The sequence below is a fragment of the Gobius niger genome (genome assembly GCF_951799975.1).
Source record: "Gobius niger genome assembly, chromosome: 10".
Taxonomy (NCBI): Eukaryota; Metazoa; Chordata; class Actinopteri; order Gobiiformes; family Gobiidae; genus Gobius; species Gobius niger.
In genome coordinates, this window is record NC_136861.1 from 13,239,528 (window position 1) to 13,257,766 (window position 18,239).

Here is an 18,239-nt window from a genome sequence, read left to right on the forward strand (position 1 = left end):
CAAACAGCGATCGAGTTCCCTTGCCGAAATCATCTCACATCCTAAAATGTATTTCTTTAAGATTATCAGCAGGGCTCCATTCTAAAAAAATAGAAATAAAAATGTGAATCGTTGTCAGTGCTTTTGATCTACCCTTGATGTGATTTATTACTCAATTTGTCCCGGATGTCACTCTCACTCTTTCGATTGTCAGCCCTAAAATGATCTTTTTCGGTATCTAAAACATTTACCCATCTCCACTTCCCCCTTTCCCCCTCAGAGAATATCACCACTACCCTAGTTGAATCTTAATCCGTCTTCAGACGCTTATCACTCGGGACATTTCAGAGCAGTATGTTCCGTGCTGCTTCTTCGTAGCTTCATAGAGTTATTTTTCTTTTTTTGCCTTTGAGCGCTTTGAGTCTCCTTCAGAAAGAGGACGGTGGACAATGGACAACCCTGCCTGCTGATAACGCTCCCATCAAATTTCAATTTAATATGTCGCAAAAGTGGCCCTATGCAAAAGGAGGGGAAGTAGAAGAATGAACAATAAGATAAAAGTGAATGAAGACAGAGAATGGCGGTGGAGAAAGTCTGCTGATTTTCTAATACGCTGCATAATTTCTCATAATTCCCCAATGCGATTTCGGTGAGGAGGAACACTCTTTATTAAGCCCAATTGTGTGATTGGCCTAATGTGAAATTAAAATTCAGCAGTGCGAACCAATGGCGTCGTGCGACACAATGGCGTCTCGCAAAATGGAATAGCTCTTCAAATGAAGACTCTTTGAACTGACTTATGTCTGCTATGAAAGTGAATGGGAGCCGAGTGCAGCGGCACGGCGAGCATATTGTCTGCCATCATGAGCCAATAACCAACCGTTGCCAACTGTCGCCTCTGTCTAAGGCCTTCAAGCTCTCTACAAATCACATTGCTTTTATTGTTAGTGTTTACCGGGCCCTTCTGTGCTCTGATTGAATATCGGAGGAACAATTCAAAGTAAATTAGTGAGTGTATTGACTGATATAGAGAGACAGATCAATACTTTTTAATGTCCAGTTTTACAAAGGAAAAGCTTGTATTCGAAGACCTCATTATCTGCCAAGACTTCGACTGTTAAAATAGGCTGGATCTCGGTCAATAAAGTAAAGTAATGTACATTTCAAACTAAATATTTCTCAGCTATAATAAAAGTTTGCCTTTAGGATTAGAAGAGACATATCGATAACGCTTTATATTAAGGTGTGCTCATTAAGTATTAATAAGGTAACTAATAAGCATTAATGATATGCTTGTAAAGTATTAACATACTGCTTATATACTTTTATTTGTTCACATACTAATAGGCCATTAATAATACGCTTATTCATAGCCAACCTAACCTTAACCCTTAACCCTATCCTTAAAATGATTACTAATGCTTATAATAATAATAATAATAATAATAATGCATCGGTTTTATATAGCGCTTTTCTGGACACGCAAAGACGCTTTACATTGCATTATTCGTTCACTCCATACTCGGTGGTGGTAAGCTACTATTGTAGCCTTAGCTACCCTGGGGTAGACTGACGGAAGCGAGGCAACCAGTCTGCGCCATTGGCCCCTCTGACCACCACTCACTCACTCACTCACTCACTCACACATTGCATTCGCCAGGCTTCCTGGTGTTCCCAAACGGTCTCCCATCCAAGTCCTGCCAGGCCCTTCCCTGCTTAGCTTCCAAGGTCTGACGGGATTGGGCAGAGCAAAGGTGGTTTGGCCACATATTTATACTTAATGAGCACACCTTAATTTAAAGCGATAACGACATATTATGCAAAATCAACTTCAAACAATCAAGTACTTTTGCTTCATTCAGCTGACACTGTTTTACGTAATCCTGGTCACTTTTTTGTTTCTTCTCCTACTGCTGAAGCACCCCATTTTGTGTTTAATGGATTGTGTTGCATATTTAGATAGAAAGTGTCACAAACCATCACTGTTAGTCCTGAGCCGCTGCGACTGAGCGCGCCGCCACTGTGGGCCACAGCATGTTTTTGGAAGTAGGGGTTTAACCCTGGCTGTCTGCCTTCAGTGCTCCTCTGAAACGGTGCACTGGCTACTGGGTTTGTCCCTGTTTCAGAGCGTGGTGTCCTGCACTGCTCCTCCACCTCCTCCTTCCTCTTCCTCCTGCGCAGCTTCCTCCGCTCCACAACTGTCTTTCACCATCTTCTGGGAAGAGCTTAGCAGTTAATCCATTCTATTCTCCACTGAACAGCCATTAGCCAGAACAATAGTAGGGATAGAAGACTTGTGTGGCTTAGCTGTGAGCCTTGCCCAGATACCTCCTCATTTGTTCCTTCCTTGTTTCCTGTAGCGCATTTTTGTGACGCCTCCACTGTGCTGCAGGTGTGGGCGCTCTTGGTGCCTCTTCAGTGTTTCAGAAGAAGAAATTTGTAGGACTCCAATGTCTTTAGCTCATAGCTGTTTATTTACTTTTAAAAAGCGGCTTTCTTCAGAACCATTATGGACTCTTTGCATTAAATAAATCCACAAAACCTACAGCAAAGACATACAAAAGTATCCAGTAGAACAATGTGGTGCACAGAAACCACAAATGCAGTTTGAGGGGGAAAAAAACAAAAAAAATGCTGCTTGTTGAGAACATTTTAAGTTAGAATTGAAAACATGGAAAGATAATGCCGATGTACCGTCACATAAGCCACAATAATTTGGAGAAAACTCCTGGAGGACTGAGAGATTACAGAACACACTGTACATTATTTCATTGTATATAAACTGAAATGGGTCGGGAACAGTCAGGGATATCAGGGAAGTTGTATAGGTGTTCTGAAATATTTATGAGTTGCAATTAATCATGAGTCAGCTTTCATTGGCAGAAAAAAATACATAATTTCTGACCTGGAAAAGTGAGTTTTAGGTTAAATTAAATTGATGATTGCCCCCTGCACGGATGGAGACGCTGATGTGATTCCGCCGTGTGATTTCAGACTGTAGCCGCTCGATACTGCGGCCTTTGCGCTGACAGCTTCCCAATGTCTGTGCCAAACCTGTCACTGTATCTGACACGGGTTTGACAACTAATGAGCAAGAAGCGGATGGTGTTTAAAGACATTCATGGGTTCAGTTTGATTCATACAGTACTTGTGCCACGTGATCTGAGCCTGAGGTTGTTCGTGACTTTGCAGGAATTGTAGGTTGACGTACAATAAATGATAGGGAATGGAAAACAGTAACTTATCTCTTCAGTGTCTCATTTTCGTTTATGGAGCGACACCAGCATTTTCGTATTTTGACTTTGTTTAAATCTTATGATCTATTCAGGGCTATTTAAAATGAGCCTGGTGAGTGTGTAGGTTTTCACACAGATTCCCCGCCCGCTCCTTCACATCTACTGATCTTTCCCTCCGGAGACGTCTCAGGTAGCTGCGTCTTTCACATAAGCTCCTGGATCATACAAGCATACCCCATGTCCTCTCGCCTCCCCCCCGTCCCCATGGAGAGGGGTTTGGCTGTGTGCTGTAGAGGTCATTCTCATTACATGGGGAGGCTTTTGTCTAATCTTATAGGTGTAGTGCTTGTGTAGGCCCCTGGACCCGGATAGCAAGCACAGTTGGGCCAATTCTGGGAGAGCAATGGTTTGACAGCCCCCTGCTGACGATGGATCCAAACGCAGCTAGCCCTATAGTCCTGCAATATATGGCCCGACTCAAAACCACGGACCCCAGCCCGACTTGAGAATGGGTCGACGCTGGGATACAGCGGGAGGAACAATCACTTTGGATAGCATGACTGAGCTGTAGAGTCTGTCATCAGACAAAACATCAAACTACTCTTAGCTCTTTGATGTATAGAGTTCACTAGCCTCCTTGGAAAGTACTTTACTTTGCTCATTTGTTTACTTGGAGAGGACAGTGTGCATTAATAAACGCTCAGTAGAGTTATTCCATGTATGAGCCACATTTAGGACTACTTTCCATTCATTGTCCTTTATATTTAAGACACCAACAATAAAGAAAACAATACAAAATAATTTAAAAAAATTGACATAGAATACACTGTTTACAACCACCCCTGCAATTTTCATCAATGTTAAAACTCCCCAATCTGTCATGTTTATCAGGTTTATTGGGTTATCATGTCACAAATGATCACATTATTGATGATCAGCTTGTAGCCATTTTTTAGACCCTGTTAAAGGCCAGGTTTCTCAAAGCGCTTCAGTCATTATTCAGTCTCACCATACTCGGTGGTGGTAAGATACTATTGTAGCCACTGCTGCCCCTTGGGGTAGACTGATTTCCTTTCCTCTTATAAGTGTATGACTATAGACAGATAGTTTCTATTTCTACATGGTTATACAGAGCTTGCACATATGGGTATATTTGGTATAGCAGGGCTGAGCAATATTGAAGTGTGTATATTTTTGTATGATCAGAACAAAAGGTTTATTTATTAATTTACGACTGTAAATGATAAATCCTTTATTTTTATTTTTTGGTAGACTGTAAATGATGAAATCCTTCTACTTTTAGGGCACTTCACACTCTTTGCCTGTAAGTGTCCAGTGGTGAAAGTTTCATTTTCTATCATTCTGTACATTCATACTCTGACTATCACCTGTGGCACTGTGTGACACATACAGCAGAGTGTCAAGTATATAATAGAAATAAAATTAAGCACAAAATATGATGGTTCTATGGTTTTGTCCAGTGCACTGAATACACTACAGTACATTGTAGACTTAAGTGCGATCCGCCCCCATGTAGTTTCACATTATCGTGTCTCTGAGGTTCTTCTATTATCTGATTATCTCTTGTTTTAACTTCGATGATGCTGATTATGGCCTGAAGGAGCCTAAGTTCACATACCACCGTCTGTGAGCTGCTTTAGAGGGTTCAGTGAGAAAGGAAGGACCCTTATCTCCAATGATGAATTCACTCTGGGAAAATCAATGGAGGCCAGATGCATTGAAGGTCTATGGAAGGAGAAGGCCCAGCAAATGAAATGGTAGAGCAAGCAATTGTGCTGTGCTATTGGATCGAGGATTCCCTCAGGAGGGCAATGAGGTGGCCCTGTAATAGAACTCAGTGATTTATTGGCTTGGCAGTCGATTAGATTGTATATATTGACTTGCTTGATATTTGAATAGACTAGGCCTCTCCACGAGGAGAGTGAGTGAAAGAGAAAAGCAAAGGGGACAAACAAGCTGATACCACTGGTTTGAACTGAACCTTATCTAACTCGCTCCGCATGGATTAAAACAAAGGAAATTATCAGCCAACACCAGAAAGCTACAACTTAAAAGCACCCTCTTAGTTGAAAAAGTGGAAATGGCTATTTGCAGATAAGAAGGGAAACTAATGGGAATTTCATAAACACATTTTTTTAGGGGATTTAGTTATGTTTGCGTATTAAGTTGTGATGTTTATTGCTGTTTCCCAAGCTAAACTTTTGCAAAGGCTAGTTTATGCTACATTTGCTCAGCGTTTGAAGCAACATCGAGTCTTAATTTAAAGACAACACCACATCTGCTGCTTTGAATGCTAATCAGCTAAAGTTACGTAATTATCACCAAGCGATGTACAGACAATGCCTACGCCGTCAATTTAGCATTTTTCTTGTAAACTTTTTGTTGTGAAGGTAACACACGCTAAACTTTCTATTCTAAATACACCTAATTGAACAGAAACTACGAAATGAAGTCTCTGTTTGTGTACTTTTGTGTGAGGATTTGTGAATCAGTGGAGTAGGAGGATCAGAGAAGAGGCAGCGCCAATTAATGCAGCTTCAGTCGGACAGATGTGAATGAAACAAAACACAACTCCAGGGTTGGTTTTAATGAGGGAACAATAGATGCAGCAGGTTGGGGGTTCAAATGCCACGTTCTCAAACTCAGTATTGTTGTGCCCTTGAGCAATGCACTTTATCCACCGTGCACGTATCCACACACAATATTTGATCAGTTTTAACAAATGAAAAAGACAAAACAAAGCTATTATCTGTAACTCTAATAATGAACCATTGCTTTTTGATTTGTCTTCTAGATCCTCAGCCCGATCCAGAGCCGGTGACTCTGGACGTCAAGGCGGAAGAGAGCGCGAAGAGCTCGGTGATGCTGACCCCGGAGTCCGAAGCGTCGACGTCGGAGCTGGTCACCCTCTCCCCGCCTCAAATCTCCCCCTCGTACCCGCTCTCGGAAACGGCCTCGGACACCAGCGCCGCCGACGGGCCCGAGGCGGAGGAGGCCGCGGGGCAGAGCAGCCAGGGGGAAACGACGTCCAGCACAAGCGAGGAAACGCCAACGGACAAGGAGAAAACGAGCAAATCGCACCTTCACTGCCCCGTTTGCAAAGTGACCGTCAACTCGGCCTCTCAACTCGAAGCACACAATAGCGGTATGTCTCTACACTGCACTCACTCACAAGCTGTCCCCGTCCCATGCCTTTTGCGAGGGATCGTTTTGGACAACTTTGCTATAAAATTAATGTGATATCGATTGCCTGCATCGCTACTTAGATCTGTGGTTGCTGCAGTTGTCCACATTGTTTGGGTTGGATCAGTCTCTCTCAGGGATCATTTCTCTCCCTCATTTTGACAGACAGGGTTATTTTTCAGCTATTTTTATCTGTCATTTTATCCGTCATGAATTAATCTCTCATTATAGGCATTTTTTTAAAGAAATTAATTTCTTACCCTAGGCTGCATATCACTTGTGTTAGGAAATAGATTGCAGGATCAATGGAGCTAAACTTACCATGATCTGAACAGAGTCATGGAAAACATACTGTACCGGTCACCTGACAACTCCCATGATGCAGTTCTCTGTATAAGTTTCACTCAGGACAGAACGCTGAGGTTCTTTAGGTCATGAGGAGTGTTACAATGAACTGGTTTCATTATTAAAAATATAATCTGGTGGAGCCAGTGCTCATTATAAGTTAACATTAGGGAACCATGACTCACTAAAGCCTGCAACAGGATGGGGATCAACAGCGCCAGCACGCGTTGGTGGAGAGATGGTGTCATTACAGCACTAAAGTCATAAGGAAGACGGTGAATGTCAAGTGTTTGATGCAAGCTTTAAGTTAAAGTGTATATGACACATTAGACACTGTTTTGGCTAAAACATAGTTAATATGATCATATTTAAGATTGTACCCAGTTTTCTTTAGTTTGGCCCTTTTTGTGATGTTTATAGTTTCACTTCCTTATTGGACACCGACAGGAAGTGACATAGAAGAAGGTAAACAATTTTAAACTGTTGCCGTGCAACCATGTTATGTCAATGGAAAATGAGTCAAACTGCTATGTTGAATGTTACCTTCATCTATGTCACTTCCTGTCAGCAGCTTAAAAATTCAAATACAAATAACGTTTCAGCCCAGCTTTTCTTCATTGAAATATCTTCTCCACTGAATTAAAATGACAATTATTAAACTGATGAATTTGCAACTGATGTTATCCATCTAAATAACTGTTATTTTTTGAAAAACATTAAAACTTGGCATATGCACATTAATGGACTTGACTGTTGGGGGCCCCAGGCAGCTGCCTGCCTTGCCTAATGGCAAGCTACGCCTCTGTCTACACCTCTCCTCGCACAGATTTGCGGCACTATAAAACTGTTTAGTTGCCGTGCGAAAAGCAAAACCACACAGGGTTGAACAGTGAAGTAGCTGCTTTAGAGAGAGAGAGAGCTGTGCAGTGAGAAAAAGAGCAGCGCTGCGTCTTTATTTCAATTACGGCTTGATTTTCAATCTGTCAAAATGACTGATGGCCTTCAAAATGTTCTATCAAAGCTAAAATGTTCTGTAAATAACAGAGAATTTTCCGTTAATGACACCCTCTGCTCTCATCATAACATAAAACAGCCATAACGACGATTCGCAATGGGCAAGAAATAACATTTCTAGAATGAGGTGACCTAAAGGACTGCTCAAACAGGCTTGTCTCTCCAGAGGAGCTGACAATCACTTTGCCACAAAGAAGTAGGAGGCCCCAGAATATTGTTGAGGAATGTGGATTTGCATCATGAATGTCTTAAGACATTTTAATAGGCTTGAAATTAATCTTGAACACTTTATTTTGTTCTCTGAAGTATTTGAAGTACCTCTTGAATATTGTAATTCAAACATCCTCTCACTAAACTGTAATTAGTAAGATGATGTGTCGTACAGTAATGAAAAATAGATCAAATCAAAGGGCTAGTTTATCTGGTTTGATCAACTGTGTACACATTGGCACTCTAACAACTGTCTGTTGTTCGCAGGTACAAAGCACAAGCTGACGCTGGAGGGTCAGAGTGTTCTGCCTCGGAGGAGGGGGAAAGTGGTGGCCGCTCGAGCTGGCTGCAAGAGCAAACGGCTGGGCAGCAAAGGCAGCGTGGGCGTCACCAGCAAGAACTTCCAGTGTGAAGTGTGTGAGATCTTTGTCAACTCAGAGACACAGCTCAGCCAGGTAAGAGACTGGGCCTGGACTCTGGCGGAGGAGGTTTAGTTTAGTTTGATTGTTTCTTCCACAACGCTGGTAAAGGCATTTTAGTACAATCATCACGATCAAGTCAATGAATAATGCATGTATTGTAAAGCAGATTTGAGTGTCTAGAGAAATGTAGACTAATGTATTTTTCATAATTAGTTATTACATTACATTGGAGAGGCTGCAGATGAATTGCCTGGACAGCCATCCACTACTACAGTTTGTTTTTGTTCAAAAGCAGGACTGACTGGAACTTTGCTAACAGCCAATCAAATATCCAAAAGTTTTATATCGGTCCAATCACAGACCGTGTTGTCACGACAGGAAGACCGAATCAATCACAAGGAAAATATTTTCTGAAATGTACTTACCAAGAATTTACCTGCATAGATGTTGATGTGTGTTCTTCTTGTTTCCATTTATTGAAAATTTTTGTTTTCCTGTTCCAAACATACATCGATTGAAACAGCTGCATTTGTGTTGATTTCTCCTATAAAGCAGAACTAAGTAACTCCCGCCTCTAGAGGCCATAAGCGCCACTGAAGGTGTCGTAGCATTCTGCGTGTTTTTACTCATTAATCGTCCGTGAGAGTAAATACTACGCTGACAGAATTTTTTTTTTTTTTTCACTCAAACTTGGCTGTAAATACTGTTTAAGTGGTGCTAGCCCGCAGTTAGCTTTGCCCATTAGCCTGTTAGCTTCTTCGTTGTGATTCTATTAGTGTGTGTTGGTGACTCCGACGCGGTGGCTGCAAGTTGCAATTGTGGTTTTCTGGCCAATGACATCAGAGGGAGATGAAAGACCGCCCAATGATCCTATTAACACTTGTATTTCTCCCAGAGGGACTACTGAAAGGTTTTATTATGGTAAACAAGTTACTCAGTACCACTAACTTCCTTGTTTACAATATATGCAGCAGTCCGTTTGCGTCTTATCCAACTTTTGGTTAACATGCTCGTCAATAGACTCATTGGGAATTCGAAGAAATCACCCCCAATCCCAGACTACACGTCTTTGCAGATAATAGGAAAAACATGTACCGTACTTGTGGAGGGCACTGGGAGAGCAGAATGGTGGATTGTGGTATGCACCTATGCTACAGTGGATATAGCGATGACAATGGCACTTTGAATCAAGTGAGGAAAGGCCCTGTGAACGCACTCAGCCATAGTCATGAGTGTCTCGAGCCGAGGTGTTGTTCGGGGGGCAGACGGGGCCAGGCGAATCTAGAGGGAGTAGCAGCACTCTCCCCTGCAGTTCAACGCATCCTTCGCCAGTGGAGTGCTGTGACATTTATGGTCCCTCCTTTCCTTTTTCTCTTGTGCTACAAAAGTTGACCTCGCTGTTCCACATTAACTGAGCAGGTGCGTACAATCCAATGGTGTAAGGCAGCAATAAGCTTTGTCATAGTGGAGGGCATGATCAAACAGAGCTATGTTATGCAATGAAATGACTTTTTTCAGTGAATTCACATATGTCGCATGATCGAGGGATGGTCTTAACTTTTACCTGATGAAGAAATATGTGTCGCTCCAAATCAAAGACACAATCTTTTTCCTGTCGCACGAATGAACCTTTTGTAAACCGTCATTGAGCGCAGTGAATGCTTGAGCGGACGCCATTTTTCCACATTAAAAAAAAAGATATCATCAGGCTGCTGTAACTAAGCGGGAAGCCTTTTCAGAGAGACAGATTCATTATGACAAGCCACTCTGGAGTCGGGATTGTAATTTTATGGCTACATCGGCGTAAATTGTGTATGCAAATGAGTTTCTTTCTCTGTTGATGTTCACAACAGTGTATTTGGGAACCTTTCCTACGAAGGAGCTGAGAAGTAGAAAAACATACATGCTTCAGTTGGATACCCAATAACATTAATAGCACTGACGAGTAAGATTATATAATTATCTTCATCGTTTATTTATATGTTAGGATTGTAAAGTTAAGAAGACAGTGCGTGGGAAAGTAATGAATTGAAACATCTGCAGTATGGCAAAGTTACAATGATTCTGGTGCAGTCCTTAATCGGAAGACGTATCAGAAACTTGGAAAATGTTGATACCTGATTGGTGTGAGAAAGTGCTGTCAATCCCAGAGCAAAAGCAAAAGTTTTGGTGTTGCACAACGAAATTCGAACTTTTATTGCCTTATGTTTGCCATTAATAGGCTCCATGCACAGGAGTGACACATGTCTCCGAGTGCGATCTCTGTTCTTCCTCTCTCGCTATTTTCCCATTAAGGATTAGCGATGTCTTGCTCAAATCAACTAATAGTTTAAGAAAACATCACTGGCTGTGAGATACTGATGGGAAGTCGGCGGCTCATTCAAAATTTTGACACAATGAAACACCCATTCTTTCAGGTATCTATGCTTTACTTGAGTATTTGGAGACTTTTTACTCTTACTCCTTACTTTTAAACCTGAGTATCTGTACTTTCTAATCCTTACATTTTCAAAACGGGCTTGTTTCCTTTTCTTTAGTATCACACGCTGTTTTCTCATTAAACGGGCTGTTAATAAGGTGGCAAGTTTGCAAATGAATGAGCTGCCTATAGACAAGGCATTGATTTAAAACTGCAACAATGTTTTTCTTTTAGTCCTTGTTCTCTAATAAGCATAAAATAAATAAATGTATGCAGCCGTGTACAAAAGATAGTGGCAACAATAGACAGTAATTCAATTCGATGGTTTCGCTCTTCAGTCACCCCCAGCGCTATTATTAATTCAACAGATAAGATTTGAAGCTTTCCCGCTGCGATAGAACCAATCCCTGCTATCTAATCACTAATGTTGTTTTTCTGCTCTCCTCAACAGCACATGAATAGCAGAAGGCACAAGGATAGACTGGCCGGAAAACCTCCGAAACCCAAATTTACCCCGCACAGCAAGAGCCAACCGAGCTCCAGCTTAGCGGTAAGACGCAGACGAGCAAACAAACCGCACACAACAAGGAAGACAAATAAAATGTAATTGGCTTTTCCCCGAAGCAGAGGAGATGCTTGAACACATGTCCCAAATTGGAATATATTCAGCTCAGCTTGTAAACTAATGCATTTTTAAACAGCGGTTTCAATTTATCCGGAGCTAAGTGATTTAACCCTCTGAGGTCCAGCCGCTCGCTCGGCTTTTCGTCTGACTACAAATGTGGGGTCCACGTTCAGTCCAATGAATTTTAACAGAGGCTTATGTAAAACACATGCAATGTACTCAGCTACAGTTCGAGGACTTTTTGCTTCAACTTTAGAAATATGATCAAATACACATGCTAACCTTATCTTAAAGGATCTGTATCATGCTATTTTAGCCATCCCAAAGTAAAGTATAGGCATTTATATGATATATTGTACCTCTTCCACTCTGGAGCACTATTTTTTGTGAGAAATATAAGTGTTTTCTGGGGGTATTTTGCAAACCCGGAAGACACGACGCTTCGATTCGGTTAACACCACCCCCTCTGTCCGAGCTAATCCACCCATGCAACATTAGCAGTGAAGTTATTTCACAATGCCGTTATAAGGAGTTGGCATCTGCAACGCAGCTTCATAAATGGCTAACACACACAAGCTAGCATGTGTTTTGATTGACTCACCATCGCTCTGTCCTGGCCTTTACATTATAGGACCCGCGATGGTTATAAAAATTAATCCACTTTGATTCTGGTGAAGGTTCACCAAACATCCATCAAGAGACAGTCACAGAAAAACACAATTTTGGCTGATAGTCACCGAATCCCGGAAAGAAAATCCAACTTCTGGCGAGTGGCCTCTGCTTTAGGAAGGTTGAAAAAAGTCCTGTACTTCTTGTAGTCAAAAACGCATTTTCTCCCTGACATCATCGTTAGGTCAGAAAAAACGTGTCTAGAGTAGGTTAGAAAGAGCTCCTTCTTTACAACTTTCAATGCAAACATCAATCAATCAATCAATCAAACTTTATTTATAAAGCGCTTTTCATGCCGAAAGGTATCACAAAGTGCTTTACAGATTACAACATTTAAAACAATACGCCTGTTACAACCTCCCATATATATATTTTATATATTAGGATTAAATAAATAGATTAGTCAGTTAAAGGCTAAGCTAAAAAGGTAGGTCTTGAGCCTGCTCTTAAAAACATAAACGTTCTCTGCAGCCCTGAGCTCCTCCGGCAGTTCGTCCAACATGACATCTGTACAAAAGAAATAATGAAAAAAGCAGTTTTATAAATTAAAATCAGGTCGTAAGGCATTACATTACAGACGTTGGGCTCTTCCTTACACTATGACGTAAAAAACGTCATACCAGGAGAGGGCGGAGCAGCTTCTCAGGGAGCAGGATTCAAGAGGATTGCTTAGAACTGCGTGAATAAAGCCAAAAACCACTCTGGGGTGTTTTTGATAAGGAAATAGCAATACAACATGGCTAAAAGCTCCAAAAGGTCGATATTGCATGATATAGGACCTTTAACACGCAGTATTTTTATTAGTTACTTATCTTTTACTCATTAAATCATTATTTGGGTCAGTCCTTTTCACATCTACTTGAGTACAATTATTTTACAGCAACATTACTATTACTCGGGTAAACATTTTTGCTACTCTACCACCTCCGGCCGTGTTATTAGTGTTTTGTTCTATTATTGTGGTGAAATTACACGCAACAGAACCAAAACATTGCATAAGACTCTTGACATTGAAACCAGGGCATCGCTAAGGACAGAATTAGTATATTGAAAGACGACTTCAAACACGACGCTACTCTTAGTCAAGTCTGAAGTTTACAGCAACTTTTTGACAAATACATTTTTGTCTGCAGTATGGAAACTTAAAAGCGCCACAGTGTGTCTCCAACATTTAGACAAACTTTATTGATTTACAAGAGAAGTTGCGTTATTAATCTTACAAATCAATTAATGGCAATACCTCTGACAATAAGATTATAGAATAGTCGACAATAAGCAGAATTCATTAATGCATTATAATGAACTCAGGAAATTATTTGTGAACGCCAACTCCCTTTGTTTCCATCCTTAGTGGCTTCAATATTGTATTATGTTCTAACTTTCATCTCACAATGCACTGCAGTATGCAATTGTATGCAGATTTTATTGTATCTTATTCATTGTATTGACAAACTCCCCAAAGATTGAGAGAGAATTGCATCTACCATATGGTCAGCTTGACAAATCGTTGAAGCTGTGCACATTTATTGACATGAATCATTGCGTTAAATTGCTGCCATGTAAGAGCTCAGAGACTTAAACCTGTGAAACAAAAGCAAATCAAAGTGATTCGCGTCTCCTTCGGTCTGAGTGAGTCTCGCTACGGCAGAGGGCTCGTACGGCTGTCACAAAGGTTAACCTCACACTACAGTCCCCCCGAGCCCCCAGACAGGTCTAAAACAGGGATCTGAATCAGCACTCAGGACTAATCTATTCTTTGCACCTGTCATAACTGCCTCCTCTCCCCCTCTGTCTGTCCCCTGTTTCTCTCCCTGCAGCAGAGCGTGAGGTGGAGTGGCTATGCAGGCATGGCTCTGTCCGCCATGAAGAAAGCCCACAGCCAGTTCACCCTCAACTCGCTCTCACCGCAGGTCAGTGTCTGGGGAGGGAGAGACCGAGGCGCAAGGGGGGGTCGGGGGTGAGGGGACGGAAAGAGGCCAGGTCTTGGGGGCATAGACACGGTCAGACCTTAGGCCAGGTGTCTAAGCAGACTGTCGTGACAGATTTATGTGCACTAGCAAAGCAGGTTTGGGCTTTTGCGCTGGTCAAGAGCTGGGCGTCCCGAGATGATTCCACCCAACTGGATCGGATCCTGTCTGTGGCCAAGCTATCTCCCCCAGGCAGCTTCTTGTCACTGTGGCACAAAAGAGGAAGTGCGCACTCTGTTGGTCTCCGATATAACTGCGCTTTATCGTGCCATAAAAGCCAAGCATAATACATTATTTTAGTTTATACTACAACAAATATCACGGCCAAGGGGAATTAAGTAGTTATAAAAGCTTAAATAAAGCTGATGTAGAACCCTTACTATAATTCTCAATTGGAAAAAAAAAATGCCTTTGGAGTGAGTAAGCAATATAAATGTAATATAAACTAACTAAAGATTTTACTTTACTTTTTTTTTTTTGCTTGATAATGTATATATCAGTGATTTGTTTTTTTCCGTGGGGGTCCCATATTGTTGTATAGTATATTGGGTATCATGGTAGAGCTGGGAAATCCTAAATTGAGTTTTTTTAAATAACCCCCTCCGCCCCCATTTAAGCTCAAATTACTGCTGACTGTAAATGTATTTTTTTAATAATAATGTTTAAATAAATAATAATGTTTTTAGTTTTGTGCATCAAGAAATCTTCAAAAATAGCAAAGCAATCACTGTAAAATAAATTCAAGTCACAGTGCAGTCTGATTGTTTAACATCCAAATCATGAATACTAAAAAAAAATCTTACAAAATCGATTTTCGGAAAATCGATTCCAATTAACAGGATTTTTAATTCAAATTGATTTTTTTGCCCAGTCCTGGGTCACGGTCTTGGGAACCCCTGGTTTAGTGAACTGGACTGTGTGAGTACCATCGACTCAAAAGCAACTTTCGACTTTATTCATTGTAATTATTAGAGATAATTTAATTTATGTTTAACTATGCATTTTTGTTAAGTGTGCTTTTTCTGGTCTTGACTCGCTTTATACCAGGGTAGACAGAATTTAGTCTATTTTAGATTATTCTTGGCCTGGAGGTACTCAGAAAGTCCTTTTTTTCCCAGCTGGTACTTTAAAGGTCAAATATTTTATGAGGTACTCGAACTACTGGTCGAGTGTTACTTGCAAGGTGACTGTTATTATGGATAATCCACAGTGCCATATTTGCCACTTTTGGAAAAGGGATTTTAACAGTCCCTTTCACGGTGACACAAAGCTCTCACTGGATTATTATTATTATTCCTCAACATATCCACTACATTTGTATTTAATCCCAACCAATTTTCTTTTAAGTCCTGAGAAGTTGAATATGCTGCACAGTAATACAAAGACATTTTGATATGCAGACGTTTTCAATAATGTGCAGAACAGCTTTGAGACACCCTTGCATTCTCTCAATATATTATTTCAGTTTAAAGTGTGAACAAAAAGAGGCAAGAATCTAAAGCAGACGGCGGCAACATTCTTCCTTCAAAGGGAAAGCCAAGATCACAGGGAAAAGTAATTAACGAAGGTGCTCAACAGAAGGTTAATATTCTTTCAGAAAAACTCTGTTATTATTATCTGTGAATCTGCTTGAGCAATAAGCTGAGAACCTGAACTACTATCTGAAGGAGAATGGCGCATTTGCCCCAAAGTTGTTTAGTCACGCCGGTGGTTTTGAACTGAGAATGACCTTTCTCGCTTTTTTGCTATCCACAATCCACAATCCTTTCAACTCCACAACTTCTTGGCAGTATGACATAATGAGATATTTTTATTTGGACTTTTATGGCACATTCATGAGAAATCCTTACTTTTTACTCACGATCTCCCCCCGCCTCTCTCTCTCTCCCCCTTGTCCCTTCCCCCAGACCAAACTGGCGTTGCAGAAGCAGCTGACCAAGACCCTGAGCACGTCTGGTTTCCTGCACAGCCCGCTCTCCCCTCCCCCGGGCCTGTGCACCGTCGCCGCCACAAACCCGCTGGCCCTGCGCCACCCGGTGGGCACAGCGGCCGCCTTCATCCAGACGCCCTTCCTCAGCCCCGCCCTCTTCAGACCCGCCCCGGGACCTCTGCGGGCCACCCACACGCCCATCATCTTCTCCCCGTATTAAAAACAAGACCTCGACTTGACTCCGCGTGTTTTCACAAAGGGAGGGTACGGCACTGGTCGGGTTCGTTTGCAAGAGATGCCAAAATGAGCACGCGCACTGGACGAAAGGAAAACGTATCAGTAAAAAATGACTTTGAATTAGACTAATATTATTATTTTAATAGTTTTTCTATTTAGTTTAATATCCCTGTAGGGAAATGTGTCCTCTGCTCTTGACCCATCCTTCAATATATAGGTATAGGTCAGTCCTGAGCTGCTGAGACTCTGCGGGGATCGAACCCAGCATCTTCTTGCGTTGAGGCTTTTTTTGTAATCGAGGTCCGCATATTGATGTGTAATTGTGTACACAACATCTTTGGTCCTCATGGCGGGGAGCTGACATTGCTGTAGTAGCACTGCTTAAAAGCCTGGCTCCAAAGAGTTTTTCTCAAACTCAAATTGCTATGACCCATGTGACAACGCTGGGCGAGGTGGCATATTGACAGGCTCTGGAGCTCTGTGGAGGCTCCGCCCTCTCCACGAGTGCGGGGCTTCCTGCCTTTTTGCCCTTTTAAGGAACAGGCTTCGTAGGAGGAGATCGAGCAGCCATGTTAATTTCACAGACCACCCGGGACCATTACAATGAATGGGGCTGAATGGGACCGATCTCTATTTATTAAATCTGTGGGGCCTACAGATCGGTGGAAATGCATTCAAACATTCAACTGGGAGCATTTAAGAGAGGTTTAAACCGATCCTCACACCTTTATTTAGGCTTGGAACTACAATATCAACTAAGTCTTACAATAACATGGCCTGTTCCCCGAATCCATCACATAAAACCAAAAGTGTTCCTGAAAATACTCATTTACAAATTAAGCACTGCACTCGGGCCTGTTTGAATTCACATTGATTGATAGATCACCTTCAAACAGCCCTATTTTAGCATTTTGTCAGGACGAGTGCTGGAGATATTCCACACAAACACTTGGGCAAACCCTTCTGCCATGTGGGATAGTGTTTTTGTTTTTTCTAAGTGCAGATCCGAGCCACAGTGCCTATGATCAATTTGGAAAAGATGTACATATCTTGAAAAGAATCGAGAGATCTATCAAGTCAATAACGCAAAGTCAGAACTATAATGATCGATTTCCTTTCGTTCTGTGATGCTAAACCCGACCGGTGCTGTACGTCCCCAGTGGAAATGCGTCTCTCCCTTTGACAGTGTATTATACCTCTAAACTATGCAGCCCCTTGACCGGAGATGGAGAGCGAGGCGGCCCACGTCTCAATACCGCGGAGTCAACCCCATCAAAATGAGGCCAAGATTTTTCCCCATCATGCCTTGCTTCCTGCTCCTCCGTCGTGACCGTGCAATGGAGCAGGTCCGGCCTCCAGACAGTGACTGGGACGACGAGGCCAATTCGATAGCCATTTATTTCATGGGTAGTCTGGGTTATATGGATATTATCGTGTAATTTATTAGGAAAGCAAAGATAGAAAAACTCTAGATGTATGTTTAGTGTGGTTGCCGCCAAAATAAAGGTCCCTTTACTTGATGCTGTATTAAAAAGATTTTTAACTTATTGTGAGAAGTGACGGGAACGGTGCTTACGGACAGGAGGCACAGCAGCTGGAAATTACTGTCAAACTCAGTCGTGATCAACGTGTCAGTGTTTTTACCCCCCCAAAAAAGTCATTTAAGTGCATATGACAGGTTTGCCATTTCACCAGAACGAAGATTTTGCTGATTGTTTTTACTTCGTTGGATATTTTTTGTGATGTTTATTATTTCACTTCCTAACGAGACATGGGCGCTGGACTTTGTGACAGCAAAGGAAGAGATAAACATTCCATAACAGTCTCTGTATGCACCCATACTGTACATAAGGGCCTTGAGCAAGTCACAGTTCAGTCTTTGGAATAAGGAGCTCTCGTCAAAACTGTCAACTTTTCCATCAAAACCTTAAACCTTAAACATCAACATTAAATTTCCACTTCATTAAACTATGATTCACCTC

General features: G+C 41.7%; 1 protein-coding gene across 1 annotated transcript in view; it reads left to right on the top strand.

The window, feature by feature from the left end:
* znf385c (zinc finger protein 385C) overlaps window positions 1–16,462 on the top strand; it is a 288,504-nt gene extending 272,042 nt beyond the window's left edge. Inside the window, exons 6-10 of the mRNA XM_079564655.1 lie at window positions 6,031–6,381; window positions 8,256–8,443; window positions 11,281–11,379; window positions 13,941–14,033; window positions 15,998–16,462. Coding sequence (XP_079420781.1) covers window positions 6,031–6,381; window positions 8,256–8,443; window positions 11,281–11,379; window positions 13,941–14,033; window positions 15,998–16,240 — 974 coding nt within the window. The 3' untranslated portion in view covers window positions 16,241–16,462. The remainder of the gene's footprint in view (window positions 1–6,030; window positions 6,382–8,255; window positions 8,444–11,280; window positions 11,380–13,940; window positions 14,034–15,997) is intronic.
* The last annotated feature ends 1,777 nt before the right edge of the window (window positions 16,463–18,239 follow it).